Below are 18,944 nucleotides of genomic sequence, written 5' to 3' on the forward strand. Positions count from 1 at the left end.
CGCCGAGCCCGGGCAGGCACCGCCGCGGCGGGGGCGGGGCGGAACCCTGATGGACAGCTCCGCCCGCCAATCACCGCGCGGCAACGCGCGCCGCGCGCCGCGGCCCCGCCTACCCGCGCTGCGCGTGCGCCGCCGCGGATGCCGATGGGATGTGTAGTCGTCCAACTCGACGCTTTCTGCGCTGGATTTATTTATATTATTTTTTAAATCTTTTCCTTTCGGTTTTTTTCCTCCCCGTGGGCCTGGTGGGGGACAGCGAGGGCACCTCCAGCCTGGTCATCGTGGTCACAAAGCCCCCACAAACATGGGGTGTCGTGGATTTAGGGTCTCATCATGTGCCCCACAGCCATGGGGTGCATCAACATGGCGGCGCCCCGGCTACTAGGCCTGGGGCATCCTGCCGGCTCCCAGAATTAGCATTCGAGCCTCATTCCCGGCTGGCGACTCATTATTCCCGCCAGGGCACCGGCAATTTTGTTTCCCACTTCCCCCACGGCATCATCCCAAGGTGGGAGGGGGAGCAACCTGCCCTGCACCCAGTTTTGGGGTGAGTCACCCCGGGCAGGGCATGGCTTCCCCTCCCTGCTGACTAACCCCGGCCCCGGGGAGATGCGGCACTGGGGTGACGCAGGGTTTTGGGGCGGAAAACAGACCAGGGGCGAGCGGGGAAGGAGGCCCTGGTGATGGGCTGTGGGCTCATGGATGGATGGAGGGGCCTGAACCACAGGCACAGACCCCGGGGACTGAGGGTGGGGAGGCTGGCGCCAGATGTGGGTCATTGCCCTGAGGAGGGAGAAAAGGAGGAAGAATTCAGAAGAGGAAAGGGGAGAAAAGAGGGGAGAGAGAAGGGGGTGGTGAAAAGGGGAGGAGAGGAGAGGAGAAGAGAGGAGAGGAGAGGAGAAGAGAAGAGAGGAGAGGAGAGGAGAGGAGAGGAGAGGAGAGGAGAGGAGAGGAGAGGAGAGGAGAGGAGAGGAGAGGAGAGGAGAGGAGAGGAGAGGAGCGGAGAGGAAGAAACAAGGCCACACATGAGACCAGCAGACCCCATCCATCCCTTCTCTGGCACCTCACAACCATCCCACCATCTCCCTCTTGCAAGAAGGGGGCACAAGGAGTGTGAGGGGCTCCACACGAGGCCAAAGCACAGGGTGCTGGCAGGAGAAGGAGGAGGAGGAAGGCAGAGATCCGTGTCCCTGCTTTCTAGGACAGCGCAGGAGGCACAGCCACCGCATTTGGCCGCCTGTCCCCGGGGAGCCGGTGACTCCCTTTATTTAGAACCAGTTCCCTGCTCCCAACCACCTCGTTCCTGCCAGGGGGAGTCGAGGCACATCCCAGCCCCCAGTACCACCACACAGCCAGGCAGAGCAATGCTTTCTGCTTTTATTCAATTAATGCAGCAATCTATACAAGAAAAAAAAAAAAATGAAACCATGAAATTCCAAACCCTGACAGTGAAGAACCAAATTCTTCCTAAGAATCAACCGGAATTAAAAGATTCCCCCACGTCAGACTGTACATAAAATAATCTCTGCCCCATTTACAGCGTTTCACACAGTACTTCTCGTATCTCAAACTTCAGAACTGTACAACTTTGTTACAAACCACGCTTTTTCCTAGGAAAAGCTCACGGAAAAAAATATTGCCACTTCTTTATTTATTTATTTTTATTTCTATTGGTAACAACAAAAAAAAATTAGAATATTTTAAAAAACAAAAATTAAAGTCAGCCAGAACTTCTAAGTGCGGGCAGGGGAAGGAGCAGAGACATTTCTCAGCCGAATGTTTCTCCTCCCAACGGGGAAAGGGACCACTTTTAGCAGGTAAAAATCTCTTTGCTGCTGGTGGGGGTCCAGACCCCAGCCCCCCCCGAGCCCACCTCAAAGCCTGGCAGCTGTTTTGATCCATGGGCTTGGAAAATTCTACCACTGACCCTTCTCGAGATACGGTAACAGTAACAAACCCCAATTCCTCCTGTTCTTTGAGGAAAAGCAGGGATGATCCCCACCTTCCTTCCCCTTCCTTAGGAAAGACAGTTCTCCTGGTCTGGGCTGTGGGTCTGGGCTGTGGATTGTCACACTGGATGTAGCTCCCAGTTTGGGGCTGAGCACGAACACACTGTGGGTGGATGGAGAGGTTGGACCACACAACTGGATCAGACACAGGACAAAGCCAACGGGGTCAGGGCTGTGCATGAGCTCAGCCCAGGGAGCAGACAGGATAAGTTTTGCCTCCAAACTGGAGCTCACCCCGCTCCCTGCTCAGCACCTGCCCCATGCCACCAGCCTGACCTGATGCCTGTGTGCAGCCCAGCAGAGAAAACCAGGAATTCCGAGCCACAGTTTCACCAGACATGTTACAGGAAGGATCCAGACCTCTGGATCTGTGTGAAAAATGTCTTCTAGTTTCGAATCCAGGTTCCACTCCGATGTTGTTCAGTGCAAAAGAGTTAAAAAACCATGTTATCTACACATATACATCCATGTCTATAGAAAATGTCTGTACAAGTGGGAAGATGGCCCTGCCTGCACGCTGGGGACTCCTCTCCTGAGGGATGCTGCAGGTTCTGCCCACTTGCATCCTGCTCCCTCTCTCCACAGTGTCAAGCCCCAAACAGTCAGGTTAAAAATCAAGAGGAGACTGTGGCTGGAGAGGGGCTCCACCTGTCCCCCCAGCCACGGCTGCCAGCTCTGACCCACTGCATGGATGGGAGGAGGGAAGGAGGGGAAGCTCCCGAGCAGGACATGCAGGAATACCAAAACAACCTGGAAAAGGATACTTGCACACGTACAGACTGCACAAGGACCAGGATGAGGTGATGGCTGGGACCAGGCTAGAGGTAAGCCCTCAGGATGTCCAGAGACACAGCCAGCACCTCATCCAACAGGAGTCCTGCTCTGGGAAGGAGCTGTGGAAAGGCCGGCTGCTCCAGCTTCAGTTTGAGTTGACACCAGGGTAGAGCATCCGTATTAGAGAGGCAGGGATAAAACTGGGAGCCAGGAGGGGAGAGCCGAGACCTCTGGCAGTGCCCCCTGTCACCGTCTGCACCCACAGCAGAGCCTGGCACCATGATAGGCACGGGGCATGGTCAAGATGGATCCAGAAAGACAAAGCCATCAGGAGGAGAAGGGATCTCTGCTCCCTGCGTGCAGTTTTGCTGTCGGGGAATGCCAAGCTTTCCAAAACAAGGGGTTTTTAGCCAAGAGCTGGCCTGGATTCACAGCAGAAAGCTGGGAGGGTGAGGAACATCACTTCAAATGCTACATGTGGTCTGAAAACGGCATTTTCAAGGTTTCACAAGCAGCAGAAGCACAAACTTTTGGATCTCTGGACTGACAAGACACATTCCTTTGGAGGCTGTGCCTCAGCACGGAGCCAGTGGGGGCCCTCACCAGGAAAACAATTCGATAATCAGAGACAGGCACTGGGGACCTCAGCAACACCCCCACAGGTCAGCACTGTGCTGAAGGTGATGGCAACATCCTCTGAGCTCATGTGACAAGATCCAGCCTGAGCAGAACCCCAACACCAGGCGAAAATCAGCGGGGAAGGAAAAGGACAGTGGGACCCAGACGTCAGCAAATGTCCTCGATCAGCACTGCAGGGAACAATGCCTGGGTGGTTGTTTTAGACCAGGAGCCCCTCAAGACAGCAGCAAATAAGTTTCAAAATATATTACATCTTTTTATTGCCAAGCGTGCAGACCATGAAGTGTGTGGGGGACACGACACTAAGAAAAACTACAATTGGAGGGAGGGCAAAGCAGTAAAAATTTAAAAATAAGACTACTCCTTACAACTGCCAACACTTCGGTTCAAAGAATCAACTGGAGGAAGTTTTCCTTAAAAATACAGCTCTAAATATGGCATTGGGCCCCAAACTCTGCAAACACCAAGGCTTTGGTCTGGGCTAACACAAACCAGGTGGGAGAAGAGGATGATGATGGCAGATGTTCTAACACAACTCCACAGGGCTGAATGCCTGATTCTTCTCAGCATTTCTTGTAGCAACCAGAAAACTCCCTACCCCAGGAACACAGGCAGGAATAAGCCAGGAGAAAGCAGGCAACTTCAGTGCTGGATGCACTGAACTGGGGCCAAACTCGACCCCTGCAGTGTCCCTGCTCCCAGAGCCAGCCTCGGATGGGACAGAGCAGCTCGGCTCCCCCAGGGCCACAGCAGCTCCTGTTCCTGCTCCATCAGAGTGCAGCCAGTCCCTTGGGATGGGACACTGTGCCAGGAATGCTGCACCGACTCAGCTCTCTCCACCTGGAAGGGGCAGTGGAGAACGGCTCTTCTCGGGGGTCCCAAGGCACAAGCCCTCACAAGCACAGCGTTTCCTACTCCTCTTTGCTATCCCCAGCTCTGGGAAGCAGCATGTGCTCAGTGTAATCCCTCACTCGGCAGCCTGAGATTCCAATATGGATCTCGGGACAATGCTGGGCCAGGTTTCCTTCCTCCTCAACTGCAGCATGCCCCCAGTCAGACCAGCACTGAGAAACCAGAGCTCTAGTACATTCTTCTCGGAGAGGGCAGCACAGGGACACAAGGCTGCGAGCCCACGCTGGCTTGGGAAAAGGGGCTGGAAAGGAAACCTACGGCATTTAAAACACTAAAGTGCAATGAAAATGTCCTAAACCCTTTGAAATCGATCGCAGCAAGAGGGGTCTGCAAAGTTTCAAACTTCCAGTTACTGCAGGGCACCCTTGAAACAGACCCGACAACCACCAAGTAAGAACGGACCAAGGAGCCCTTTGGTGAAACAAAGAATATGAGCCCACCATGGAATTTCAGCTCCTGGGGTCAAACATCATATTTAAAACATTTGGAAAGGAAAAGTGTTAAAGCAAAAAAAAAAAAACCCAAACCAAAACAAAAACCAAAAAATACAATTCTTGAATCTTGCACAATGAAACAGTTAAACTTTTTGGTGTTTTCAAAAGAAATCCCAACAGAGAACCTGGCATAATTTTATCTGCTTCCTAAGGGAGAGATGGCCACTTGACCCATGACTCAGGACACCATGGCACTGGACATGTTCCATCCTCACGTATGTCTCAGCATTCCTCCATTCATAAAACCAAATCCTTCCTGTTTACTCTTCAGCCTGAAAGGAAAAACCAAAACTGAAGCTAGATGGAAGATAGCCAGAGGGAGGAGAAAGTTTTCACAGACTGGAGGCCAGATCTCATCAGCTCCATGAGCCTGCAAAGTGCAATCCTCAGTGCCGCCTCATTTTAACTTTCCTGGCGGGGCTGCCATCCTCCTCTTCCTCGTCACAGTCCTCCGTGTACTCGTAAGACCTTCGCCAATAGTTCTCGGAGCTGAAGTTGCTCCGTCTCCTGTGTTTTGGTAAGAGGACCGAGCGCCTGTTCTCCTCCTTATCCATTTCTAGAATCCGTGGCCTATGGAGAGGGAGAAAACAGGAGTGAGAGCACAGCACGAGGGGATCCAGGCGTTCTCCTGGACACTATCTGCAGCTCATTCTCCGTGATAGCTCTGCCTGTTTTCCCACTGCTTTCCCAGCACTGGGTACTTGGCAGAGCAGGAACAGATCACCAAGCTGCACCTCCCAAGGGGAGTTCAGAACTTTGCTATGATGGGCCAGTTCTTTCCCTTCCCAAGGCAAGCTTTGGCCTTTACCTCCATCAGGAACACTTTCAGGCACCTCTTTTTTTACTTGCAGCTTGTGGCCCCAAGAAATATCCCTTGGGCAGAAGGGTCTCTCTCTACTGCAGCAGAATTTAGAACACAGAGCTGAGCTCCTTATGGTGCAGGATCACACCACACCTCCAAAATCCTTTGTCCTCTCAAATACTAGCACAGTGCAATTATTATTTCTGCAGAGCTGCCTCTGATCATTTCATAGCAGGACTGGGCTGGTGGGCTGCACACACCACTTATTTTATCCGAGTGGTTCCTAAGAAATCCCACTATGATATCCACGAGAATTACCTGTTATACTGGACTCTCTGAGGCCAGAGAAAGAGAAAAACATGTTTTTCACACCCATCTGCTGCAGAAACCTATGCAAGCCATCCCCCACAGCCTGATAAGGTCACATCAGGCTGAAAAACAGCTCTGACGGATGTACACATTTGTCCTGCATGATCGCTCCCCTAATCGGACACCAGCCCACTGCGTGCTCCCAGGGAAGCTACATCTGCAGCCCAGCTTCAGATCTTCATCCATCTTCCCAGCCTGCGTCCAGGTGAATGAACACTGCTCACAAACAAACCATCCCCACCCTCCTCCCTCCGGGACAGGTTCAAACAGGGCTGGGACCGCATGGCAGCCAAGCCCTGCGACCAAGTCAACTTTTGGGTTGTACCCATTATGCAGAGAATGCCATCTGGATCCTCAGGAAGCTTTGGAATTGGAATATCCAGGACAGCTGGCAGACTGGCTATCACTCACGGCTATCAATGTGCTCACACCAAGGTGTTTAAGGGAAGCCTTGCTGCAGAGCTCAAGCTTGTCTGAAACCTCAGCAAGGAGCTTCCCTGAAGGTCAGGCTTAAGCATCCACACAGTCTGGTTTCTCACACAAAAATATACACACACAGCTCTGCAATCAAAACAGGCCTGAGAAGCTTCCCAAGAAGTCCTTAACCTTTCCCAGACAGCAAACCCTCACGCTCCCTCCCAGGACTGCTTTCATAATACAGTTTAGCGCAGCTGCACAGGTTGCTTGGCAATAGAGGTCAAAAATGATTAGCTGCAGGGAAACTATTGTTCTGAACGACTGCATTATCAAAAGCCAGCCAAATCTATTGCTTCTTCATTATGCCACTCGCAGGATAAACAATGTAAGCTGCTTACAGCCAGAGCTCAGCCTCCACAAGTCTGGGAGGAACATGTAAAGAGCTCTGATAAAACAGATTTGGGCATTGCAGAAAGCACCTGGAAGGTGCAAATCAGAATGTTTTTAAACATGTTCTGAGGCCAGGAACCTCGGCCATGCACTGATCCAGAGACATCATCCCAAACGTTGCTCTTAGGAGAAATCATCCTACCTGTGGGCAGCATCAGGATCTGCTTTGCGATGGGACCGCTTTGGTTTCAGGATCTGGTCCCGGTTGCTTCCCGACAGGCGGTCAGAGTTATAACCTGGTGGCAACACAGAGCTACTCAGGGATTTTGTTTCCAATCGAGGTGCGTCTAGTCTTGTTCTGCAAATATTTAAAAAGAAGAGAATTTGCAAGGAGTTTCTACAGAATCACTAGTGCTGCAGCAGAACCCTCCATCCCAGCCACACAGCTCGGGAGGAGGGGCAGGAATACCACACTCCACAGCACAACAAGCTGCAGCTTTGTGGTACTAGAAGCTTCACAGAATGGCTTGGGTTGGGAGGGACCTTGAAGATCATCTCATTTCAACCCCCTGGCCCAGGCAAGAACACCTTCCACTAGACCAGAGTGCTCCAAGCCCTGTCCAACCTGGCCTTGGACACTTCCAGGGATGGGGCAGCCACAGCTTCTCTGGGCACCCTGTGCCAGGGCCTCCCCACCCTTACAGGAAAGGATTTTTTCCTTCTATCTAATTTAAACATACTCTCTGTCAGTTTGAAGTTTCCCCTTTATCCTGCCTTGGCTTAGGGACACAGAGTCATGAGGTGAATGCAAAAGGTGCTGGGCTCACTGCAATTCCAGCTCCGGGATACGGAGCAGAGGTGCTGGAGCAGCTGTGAAATCCTATGAAATCACAGCGACTTGGCAATAACTCACAGCTCCAGTTAAGCCACCTGGGTGGGAGATGCCCTGCAAAAGCATCATCACCTGCAACAGTAATAACTGCTTCCACCTGGAAACTCCCTCCTGCCCACGGATCTCCCGGGGTCAGGTGTTCCTCAGCTTGACTAAGAGGTGCAAAGAGTTGAAGTACGAGTCAGGAGAAGGTGTAGCAAACAGAAGCTGCACCACATCCCTTCCAGCAGCTCTGCACACTCAAGCTATGCTGGAGAGCAAGCACAGCTCATTCCAAAGGAGAACTGTCACAGGACTGTAGCCATGCACAGGTGGAGGAGGCAGCAAAAATGAAGGGGGAGAATCTCTGCTTGCTGTCCAGTGCTGAACTTTAGCTCTTGAGGGAGGTTTCCACAGGACAATCCCAATCTAAACTTCCATTAGGAAGCACATCCAGTTGCCAAGCTTCTCTCTGCCATCAGGGAGAGCCTCTTCAGCTAATCAGGGTGATGCCAGACTGGCACAGGCGAAGCTGGGCATGGCAGCCTGAGTTTGCCCAGCATGCTAGAAACAAGGCACACTTCTGCAGGCAGCTGCCAGGCTGAAGCCTGTGCTACTCCACACTGTCATCCTGAATTGTTCTCAGCTCCAGGGCTGGACCCAGTCCAGCCTGAACACCAAAGGCATTGCAGATCCTGCCCCTGACAAGTGAGGTGGTTCAAATACCTCCCAAATACAACTGCAACTGCAGGGCTGCGATTCAAACAAACAAACCAACCCCCAAATACAGTGCAAGGGCAAGGGAACACCAGCCATGCTCCCTCTGGCCAGGTACAAGGAGAGGTGACACTAAAACAGAGAACAATGTACCTACCTAACTTAAATAGAGAAACTATTTATGAGTGGAAGCAGAATGGCAGCAAAAGCTCTCTAAAATGCCTTTCAAGACCTGGTTCAATAGGTCTCATTTCTATATTCACCTCCCACGTTACCTCTCCCAGCATCTCATAAATTGAGAGCACCGTTCCTCCTCTCCTCTGGCTCAAAGCACTTCCAAACCCCGCTGGCTCCCGGCAGCCCTGCGCTCCAATACACAGGAAATGCTGAGTACTGAAGTGTTTATGACCTGCTTGGTAACCACGCTGCTCTGGAGAACCCTGCAAAAGGCCACTGCTCCTCCAGCTCCCACAGCTTTGCTCTCCTGCCACTGTCAGCAAAAACACGCTCGGAGCAGAGGCAAGAACAGAGCCAGACTCCAACGTCTGGGACGCAGCAAGCTCTGGCAGAATTCAGAGCTGAATATCCCAGCTGCAACTGGGATGATCCAACTGATCTGATCAGGAAAGCTCAGGGCTCATCCTCACCACGAAAAAGAGGAAGAGGAGTTTTATGAGGCTGCTGGCTGCTCCCGAGCCTCTCGTGCTCACAGGCCACCAGCGGAAGTAGCTGTTTTCCTGGTTGCATAACGCTCCATTCCAGACAAAGTCGCATGATCCCGGGAATCGGGAATGGCGTTTGTGCAGCGATCCACGGCGCGGGGACGCGGCGCAGGCAAAGGGCACAGCGGCCCCACTGAGCACGCAGGGACACGCAGGGGACACGGGGAGGTGGCCACCCTCGCCGGGGATAAGCAGCAATTAATAAGCTCTATTTGGCAGCAATCACAGCGCAGCCTTTGGCAAACATTGCTGTGGATTCACCACGGCTGCGGAGGCTACACAGAAATAATTACCAGGGGGTTTATGCTTTGCTCAAGACAAAAATCCTGGTGTGGTTTCATCTGGCCTGTGTGATGGGCAGAGGCACTTCCGCTCTGACACAAAGCAAATCAGGCCCCAAAAATCAGGGGGAGGCAGAAGGACACACTGCTGCAGAGGGGTGGCTGAGCAAACAAAGCCAGTAGAGCTCTGTCCCTTCAGCAGAAATGCACCAGGTCAGCTGGGTACCACCAGGGAGACCTCACTGCTCCTCCCAGGACTTTAAGGGGGCTTATAAAAAACAGAGCAACTTTTTACATGGGGAGATGGTCATAGGACAAGAAGGAACAGTTTTAAACTAAAAGAGGAAGGATTTATATTAGATATTAGAAAGAAATCCTTTACTTGGAGAGTAGTGAGGCACTGGCACAGGCTGCCCAGAAAAGCCGTGGTTGGACAGGGCTCTGAGCAACCTGGTCTAGTGGAAGGCGTCCTTGCCCATGACAGGGGTTGGAACAAGGTGAGGTTTAAGGTCCCTTCTCGCCCAGATGCATTTTGAGGGCAGCCAGGCTTGACTGAAACAATCCAACACCCTCAGCTTTACCAAAGCTGAACAAAGCAAGAGGCAGAGCCAGTTTAAACAGGTGTGTTCAATATCTGCACCAGTTTGGGCAGCTTTAGCTTATTTAGCTGTCTTTTCCAGGGAACTGCTCCACAACCTAGGACAGGCGGCTTCTCTTTCCCAAAATCCAACCAAAGCAGCTGTAAGATTTGGAGGTGCCTCCTTGTCAGCACTTGTGCTGCTTTTCCCTGGTTGCTCCAACACCATGAGCACAACAGCTCTAAGTTCTTATCACAACCTCTCGCCCCAAACCTCACGTGGCCATACCCAGCTGTGGGGTGGTTTGGCTACAGCCTGCCTTTCATCCCACTCTGTCTCCTGCCACATCTCATCCTGCCTACCGGGGTCTGGGCTGATTTTGCCAGGCTAATGCCTCAGGGCTGCTGTTTTTCCTGCCTTCATTCCATGGGTTTCTCTAACCAGATGTCCAACTCCACTCCACTGGCTTTATGCCATATCCTCATAATGTTGCCAGACTTGTTTTGAAACCAACTAAGCCATCCAAAAGCTCATCCAGTGTGAATCCAGACCGCTTGCCTGTGAGCCTTATGCCAGCCTGAGCCACAACCACAGCCCTGCCACCAATGCCCACATTTTTGGCTGGGTTTACAGGACTCAAAGTTGTGTATTTTCATTTACAAAGATGCTTCTTGACAGCAGAATTACTGCTAACACCTTCCAAGGCACAGTCAGCAGGGGTCAATGTGTGGCAGTCATGTTTTTCAGTCTCCCAGTAGAAGGAACTGATGAGAGAGGACATTTCTAGGCAGAAAAGAAGGTTTTACCGAGGGACTTTGGGGTGGGGTTGGTTTACTCTGTCTCCATTTTCTTAAGAGCTTTAGGAACAAGCACTGATCGAGAGTGCTCTTCTAGAACAGGAAGCCTATTTCTAAAACAGCTTATGGAGCTTGGCTTCCCAACACAGACTCAAAGGACGAGTTCTGTAACGAGCATTGAACTATCTACGTTTCCTTCCAAAGCCAGTGTCTTCCTCTCTCCCCAGCAAACAAAAGCCATGATACCAAGGAAACTTTATCTGCTTTACAGGACATTCTTCATCACAAGCATCAGCTTCAAAAGACCATCCAGGCAACTCACACATGTGGGTATTACATGACCAGACACCTGAACACACAGCCCAAAACAAGAGTTTGAAATCATAGCTGTTTGGAGCTGGGCAGCCAAGGAAAGCCAGGTGTTTGGGCACCAGCAGGGCTTGCAATCCCAGACATTACGATGAAGTGCTGCTGCACAGAGCCAAGAAGTGATTAACCCTGAGGAACACGTTCCAGCCACTTCCACTGCCGGGTACGGCAAGACACAAGCGAGCGTCAGAGTGACACCTAATCAAGGTGTAAGATCAAGCCAGCAAATTAACGAGCAAGGCAGTTTTCAAGTGTTTAAGCATCATGACACCACATCCACGTTTATCTTGCTGTCTGGAGGGCTTCAACACTTACTTCCGGAGGATGATGACAGCTCTCCTCTCCTTGATGTCCTGTGGTCGAATGCAGTGTGTGATTTCGTCAGCCGCATACCCACTGACAACAGAAACAAAAAGCCATCGTCAGGGAGATGCCAGGCAGGAGCAGAAAGTGGTTTCCAGTCTCAACAACTCAGTTTGGCCAGTAGTTCCTAACTTCCACCAGGAATTCCTCCTGCAAACACCACCCCCCAGGCACACAGGAGCTAGATTTACAAGAAGGAACCAACATTGGGAAAGAATAAGGAGAGTCAAGGGGTTTGGAGAGGTTTTGTGATTCAATTCTTCAGCATACCCCAGAGGAAACTGCCACCTGCTCCAGTACTGTGAAATAAAACATGTAGAAATGTAGAACCATAGATTCGGACAATTAATTTATGAAGAAATTAGAAAGCAACAGGGGAAAAAAATGAGCACATTCCTCCAAAACATCATCTCAAACATGCCTGTGAGAAAAGCCATCTCTCATGGCTCAGATGTGCAGCACACCCAGACCCAAACATGCAACAGATCAAGGAGGTTTTTTAGTCACAGAGGGGCACAGTGCTGGTAAGAGCTGAGCCTCTCAGTGCCTTCCCCTGGGCACAGACACCTCACCACCCTCCCCATCACATGGCACATTCTCAGCCACCGTACAAACATCACCAACCCTAACCCAGTATACATGGCGTAACCTTCAAATTCAGACCTGCAAGCCAAGCTGCAATCCCCTAAAACCTCCCTATAACAGGGTGAAACAGCTCCCTGGGTGGAGGAAAAGCCCAGGCTCAAGCAGTAGCTGCTATCAGCAGGAGTGTTTCACCGTGTGAGATGACTCCAGATACTCCACATTTTCAGCAGGCTGGAGAAAAGCCACGGCCAAGGACAGCCCCAGCTTCCCACAACACACTGGAGCATTTCCACATGGCTGCTTCTGTTTCCAGCAGGACTCCTGGGCCCAGCACAGCAGGTAAAATCACGGAGGGTCCGTGGAGAGTGGCCACCACACCTGTGGGGTGCACCCTGCTGGGAGCACATCCCGTCACTCCAAGGGTGCGAGCCAGCAGATCCCAGCGGTGGGGCCTGCCCTCTACCTGCCGTTTGGAGAGTGTCAGCTCACACAGAGCCTTCTGGACGCCAGTGTGGGGAAAAGAGACACTGAACACCTTCAGAGCCTCCTGAAACACCTGACAAGGGCAGGAACACCTTGGAAGGCACTTGGGTGAAGGCTGCTCAAGCCTGCACACCCAGCCTGAAGCAGGAACCACCAGGCCCAGTGTCGCCACAAGGCTTTTCCATGCTGCTGCTGGCATGCTAGGGTCAGGGGCTGGCAGGTGATTCAGGACACTCCAAGCAGAAAACAGCTCACACATGCAAGTCTTCTCCGGGGACAGGACCGGGCTTCCTTGATCTGGTTAGATAACCCACCCACTCACCCAGAAACACACACCTCCTCACACACAGATTTCCTGCTCTGGGAGGACAGCTGAAAGTCTAAGACCAGTTAAAGCAGGGGTGATGTCCATCCCCACCATCCTCCAGGCATTGCAGAACACGACAGCATTATGCCAAGGGGCTTATGATGATGCTCTATTATGTTCTAGGAATCTCTGCGTCAAGCTCCAGTGAATTCATGAATATCACCCACGTTAACATTCAACTCAGCATCCTCAGCAGCATCCTGAACACCAGGGAAAGGTCTGCTTCCAGACCTGCACTCTCCATCATGAGATTTTGTCCTGGACACTCATTTTCACTCCTTTCTGAGGCAGGAACCCCCTTTTCAGATCACTTTCAGAGTGGCACCAAGAAGCCTGGGGTCCCAGATGCACATGGGCAGCATCAAACAACAGCCCCACCACTCCAGTCTGAGGCCCAAAGGGGGACACACCAGTCTGCCAAACTGGTGCGGGAAAACTCTGCTTGCACTATATCATATACAGCGATGGTGTGTCTCTGCACAGGCAGAGAAATGGAAGAAAAAGAATATTTGGTTGTGTCATACTCGTGCTGCCTCGTGCCAGCATGAACTTCTCACCCACTGCCTGGCCTTGCACACCCTGAGGCAGACCCTGAAGAAAAACACCCATAATGATATCATGGGTCTACCCACAGGTTTCTTGCCCAGAGAACAAACCTAAAGCAACTTGGAAAGGAAAATCATAAATTCCTGCCCATGAGAACACCTGAGTGTGACATCTCCATCCCAGAGCGTTTTCCAGAAGAACAGGGGAAGTGTTGATGTCTTCCACACACACTACCCCAAAACCAAAGCCCAACTCCAAACTAAGGTGTCAAACCTTACACCCCCTGAGTCTCTCTTTCCATCCAGAAGAGCTGCTGTTGAGCCAGAATTGATTCACACAGAGATAAAAGTGGATATTTTTGTGCAAACATCCCCAGAAAGGAAGCCTTAAAGTTCTACAGACTCTAACAAGAAAAGCTTGAACAAATCTCTGCCTCATCACCACTGGCACTGGCATGAAACTTCCTCTGCACCAACAGCCTGTTCTGAGGGATCAGGCTATTTTGGAGCAGACAGCTGCAGAGAGATTCCTCCAGCTGGGAAGGAAGGAGGTTCATCCTCCAGCGACTCCAACCTGCTCTGATTATGCTTCCATCAGGCACGCCTTGAGACAACAGGAGGGACACACATCACCGTGTTCCCCTGCCATTACAAACAGCCAGGAGATGACCTGGAGCACTCTCCAGCTGCGGGAGGGAAGCCCGTATGGCACAAGCTCCCGGAACTTGGGAAATGTTACCTGTGCCTTTCATTGCTCCAAGTGCAGCTGCACCATTTCCAACGCTGAGACAACACACCTGGCAGTTTCAGTGCCAAGATTTGCTTCCTGTGACAGCAGCTGCAGGGCAGGGATCTGGCTGGAACCCCCCCATCCCAGCTGGCTCCACACACCCCCTGCTCCCTCCCTTTTTCCCAGCCCCAAGCACTGTCAAAACACACGTTCTGCAGATGAAAGGGCAAATTCCTCCATCTCCCTGCCACTGCTTCTATTGGTTGATGCTCAACAAATAACTGTTAAAATAAGAAAAACCCACAAACGTGGTGAGGTTAGCAGCCCCTTCCCAGGGAGGTGATGGGCCACAGGACTGAGATCCAGCAGCACACACTGAGGTGATGCTTCCTCCTGGCCTGGCTGCCACCGGGACAAACCTGCAGGAGCACCCACTTCCCAGGGCTGCGGGAAAAGGGGGGACTGGACGACATCATCTTCTAGATCTCAAAACCTACAAGAGTAAATCTTCCCTGCCAATGTGAAAGGAGAGGGAAAAGAGTCTTGCTGGGAGAGGGAAAGGCTCATTAGCAGGTCACGGGGTGGCTCAGCCTTTGGCTTCTGGCAGAGAGGCACAGCCCAGCCAGGTGAGTTGCTGTTCCACCTAACCTGTCGTTTGAGGTCTGAACATTTTCCAAGGAGTCTGAGGCAGGTTCAGTGCTGGGAAACACCACATCCTGCTTCAGGCCAGGCAAACAAAGTCAAGGAAGGGAAACAGGGAAAGCCCCTCTGCAAAATCCCTTCTGCGTAGGCAGCTATGAAATTAGGAGCAGGAATGGAACAGGGGTAATCTGGGGACAGCCTGAGAGTGCTGTGGGGTCAAAGAGAGGGACCCAACAGCTTCCTTTAGATCCTCACGATTTCTACACAGCACCCAAATGCACGTGGCTACCGCGGCTTCCCCTGAAAGGCTGCATGCCAGGAGCAGCCACTGACCCAGCAGGATTCGAATCCCAGACATTACAGGCATGCCACCTCTATCTGTGCCCGTTCCCTATCTCCAGGGCAACTGCCTCCAGCAACTGTTTACCCAGAGGAGAAAACGTCAAGTTTAGGGAGTTGACTTAATCATGACCAAGGGCTGGATTTGGTGACACACCCCTGAGCATGCTCTGCCCCTCTCCTGCTCCTCCTGATTGCTGGGGTTAGATGGGAGACCAGGAGATCTGCTGTGAGGCAAGGAATTGATTCCAGCCAGGATCCTATAAACGCAGAACAGTCACTTTGGCAGAATCTCCCTTAAGTGAGTGCAAAGTACCTGCTAACTGCTGTACCAAATTTGAAATAATCCCTGTTTTAAAGTCTTATTATTTGCTGGAAAGCAGAACATCTGACCATGATCAAGCTGCAGTGGGTGGGTTGGAAAGCAGCCCTTGGATTTGGGGGGAACAGGCATCTTCATTTGATTTGTAGAATTTCTTCAGCCACATTAATAGACTGATAACAGCACCTGAGTGACACTGGCCAACAACAAACACCCCTGGGAGACACCCCACTCCAATGCCATGAGCCCCGAGCCAGCAGCCTCTTCCCAGCAGTTCTGAAGGAAGAGCAAGGGTCTGGAAGAAGAAAACATCATTCTCTGGTCCTAGAGCAGAGAAAGCATCTCTCCTTCCTCCCACCATCCTCCACTGCAGATCCTCCTCCACAGTTTTTCAAGAGGCTTTGACTGCAAGACTTGAGGCTGACCCTGCATTAGCAGCTCTGCCAGAATGCTTCCAAGCACGATAAAACTCTCACTGTCCTTAAAAAAAAAAGGCCTCTGGCTGTAAAAGGAAGGACAACTGCTTATCCAGGCCTGACAGGGAAAGACAGCAGAGGGGTTCGCATCACCAGCAGGAAAATTAGGGTAGAAAGTTTCCCTCCTGATATCTCAGAGAAGTCAGGGAGCACAGCAGCTGCCTTACACCCAGCAGTCTCCATCCCTGGGGATGGAGTTTGCTCTGCAGTAAAAGGATACAGGGCAGGATGGGTCCCCTTGGGTCCCATTTCACAAAATCACCCTGACCTCTGGTCCCCTGCACAGCCCTGTCAAACCACCAGAGTATGAGAAAATGTCCTCAGTGCCGTTCCCGATTCCCTCTGCAGCCTCCCTCATCCCTGGCTAATCCACACAAGTTACCTAACGCTGGGGTACAGCGATGATTAGTTAATGTTTGTGCAGCTTTTCCGAGATAAAAGCTACGTGAGATCTCAGCATTTATTATTGATGCACCAGTCAAGGAGGCCAGGTGTTTGTGGGGGGGAAAAATTCCTTCTCGAACCCTGCGGCGATCAATTTACAACCCAAAGCAAGGGATTGTGTTACCGGCCTGAGAGCCCGGAAAACCAGCCTGGACCTTCACCAGTCTAAAAAAATAACCCCCCGAACAAGGATACAGCTGGTAGCTCAGAGCACTGCTAGCAGAGTCCCGGTGATCCCTGCTCCTGGCAGGGAGCACTCTGACCTTCAGGGACACAAGGGACTGGCAGCCCCCGTGCCAGGCTTTGAGCTGCCCTCCCCAGGAGCTGGACACCAGCGGGATCCGTACACTCCAGCCCTTCCTGTCCCCTTACCTGCCTGTCCCCTCACCTGCCTGCTCCCCTGTCCCAGCCCGTACCGGGAGGCAGTGGGATTAAGAAGCAGGCGTTTCCCAGTGCCAATCCCGGCTTTACTGCCGACCAACTGCGTGACCTTGGGCAGGTCATTCCACCTCCAAGGCTCTTCCTCAACACACATAAAAGTCTTTTCCTGTGCCTGTGACCCGCTGCACTTCCAAGTGACAATCACACGGGGCTCTGGGCTCTGGTCTCCCTATCATCATTGGGCAGGGGAGGGTTCGGCATTCCCAGTTTGCAGACTGGGAAGACGAGGCCATTCACACCTCCTCTCCACGATTAAGGTCAGGTCAGGGAGGCACCGGCCGAGCTAAGAATAGACCCAGGAGCCCCGTCCCTACCAGCTGCTCTGCTCTGACCACTCTTGGGCAAAGGATCCACTTTGTGTCTCAACGTGTTATTTTAACCATTTACAGCAACTACGGCAAAGCTCAGCTCCGCGAGCGGCCACGCTCCCACCAGCACTCGCCTCAAGCCCCGCGGAGAGGGCACCTACCCAAATCCTCACCTACCACGACGGCAGGAACCCCCCCCCCCCAAATCCCTGCTTCATTCTTTCACCACAGAGAACCCCTGAGTGCCTACAGACGAGGGAGATGGAGCCCGAGGCGCCGTCGGGGCGCGTATCCGTGCGCCTCGTGATCCGCGTTACACAACCGGGCCCCGGCTCGTTAGCGGAGCCTCGGCAACGGAGAGTTACCTGAGCACCGTGACGCTCCCCCTCTTCACGGGCAGGAAGAGAACGGGCTCTGAGACCCTGATGGGTTTGAACTGGAATTTACACCCGAAGCAGAGCGCCGAGTCGCTGAAGAAGGAGACGGAGACGATGGGCCTCTCAAAAATATGGATGGGGTCCACGTGGGAGACAATGCAGCCCCCGGGCTGGTAGTCGTTGATGACGGCACTGTTCACAAAGCCCTCGGGGATCACCCGGTGCTCCACCAGCTTCCCGATCACCAGGTCGTGCACCCACTCGGGGATGGCATCCACCTCCCCCCGCGGGTACAGGCGCTCCTGGCCGGGGCCTCGCCGCTGCAGCTGAGACCCGTAGGTGTAGCCTTCACCGAAAAAATACTTGTTCCGCAGCGGTGCCCGATCCACCGTGTGCTCCTTGTAGAGCCCCTTCTCCGCCCGGGACACCACGTCCTCGATGCGCGCCTCGATTTTGGCGCACTCCTCGGCGCTGAAGAGGCGAAGCTGGCGGATGCCGCTCTTGACTTTCCGAGCTTCCTCCTCCTCCTTCTGCTCCTCGTAGTCGCTGGGCTCGGAGCCGGAGTCCTCCTGGTGCCGCCGCTTGCGGTCGTACGGAGGTTCGGGGGGCTCCCGCGGGAGGCCGCCGCCGCCGCCGCCTTTGTGGCCGTCCCGGTAGGGCATCATGGACTTGAGCTTCTCCCGCAGGTCCGTGTAGCCGCTGCCGGCCATGGCGCGTCCGCAGCCCCCGCCTCTATCGATCCCGGCGCTGCAGGCGGCGGCGGGCGGCGGCGGGGGACGCGCAGCTGCTGTTCATGGCACCCGCCGCCCTGCCAGGAGAGAGAGCCCCGCAGGACGGGGGGGGGAGGTGAGGACGGGATCCCGGTACCGCGCCAGACCCTCTCCCGCCCCCCCCTCCACGGGAGATGGGACCCCCCTCCCGGCGGGCAAAGCTCCCGCCCTCTCCCTCCCTCCCGGCGCAGGGACGGCCTGGCGGACGCCACACTCACGGCTCGGCCCGGGGCGGGCGCGGACAACGCTGCCGGTGCCGGTGCTCACGCGGCGGCAGGGCCTGACACATTCCCAGTGGCGGCCCCGGACGCCCTGGCCGTTTCCACTGCCGCGGCTCTGCCCATGGCGGAGGGGCAACCGGAGGAGATGTGAGGGGTCCCGTGCCGTGCCGAGGGACAGCAGCGGGCGGGGGTCTGGCGCGGCCCTTCCCGCTACGTCACCAGGAGCCGGCCCGACATCCCGGATCACCGCGGGGCCGCCCCGCGCCCCGCCCCGCCGCGCACGCGCCACCACCGCCCCCGGCCCCGCCCCTCTCGCGCACGTACGGACAGAGCGCGCGGCCCGGCCCCACCCCCCGCGCGCACCGACCGGCGCCGTTAACCGGGACCGGG

At 53.6% G+C, this 18,944-nt stretch overlaps 1 protein-coding gene across 1 annotated transcript; it reads right to left on the bottom strand.

Moving 5' to 3' along the window:
• Positions 1-3,653: 3,653 nt before the first annotated feature.
• LOC121672959 (RNA demethylase ALKBH5-like) lies at positions 3,654-18,824 on the bottom strand. Its single transcript, XM_042045912.1, has 5 exons — positions 18,552-18,824; positions 17,552-18,371; positions 11,457-11,537; positions 7,009-7,164; positions 3,654-5,398 (listed from the first exon to the last, which is right to left on the bottom strand). The coding sequence occupies exons 2-5, from the start codon at positions 18,271-18,273 to the stop codon at positions 5,215-5,217; spliced, it is 1,143 nt and encodes a 380-aa protein (XP_041901846.1). The 5' UTR covers positions 18,274-18,371; positions 18,552-18,824; the 3' UTR covers positions 3,654-5,214.
• Positions 18,825-18,944: the final 120 nt, after the last annotated feature.

Source organism: Corvus kubaryi, unplaced genomic scaffold, assembly GCF_017639235.1.
Source record: "Corvus kubaryi isolate FWS band 111438036 unplaced genomic scaffold, C.kubaryi_AGA036_p1.0 65060, whole genome shotgun sequence".
In the NCBI taxonomy this organism is placed as follows: Eukaryota; Metazoa; Chordata; class Aves; order Passeriformes; family Corvidae; genus Corvus; species Corvus kubaryi.

Coding starts and splice junctions, on each gene's coding strand:
- LOC121672959 (XM_042045912.1), bottom strand. CDS start 18,273: ATGGCCGGCAGCGGCTACACGGACCTGCGGGAGAAGCTCAAGTCCATG. Junction 11,538..17,551: donor GGGAGCGTCACGGTGCTCAG/GTAACTCTCCGT, acceptor TTCTGTTGTCAG/TGGGTATGCGGCTGACGAAA. Junction 5,399..7,008: donor GATCCTGATGCTGCCCACAG/GTAGGATGATTT, acceptor CCCTCTCCATAG/GCCACGGATTCTAGAAATGG.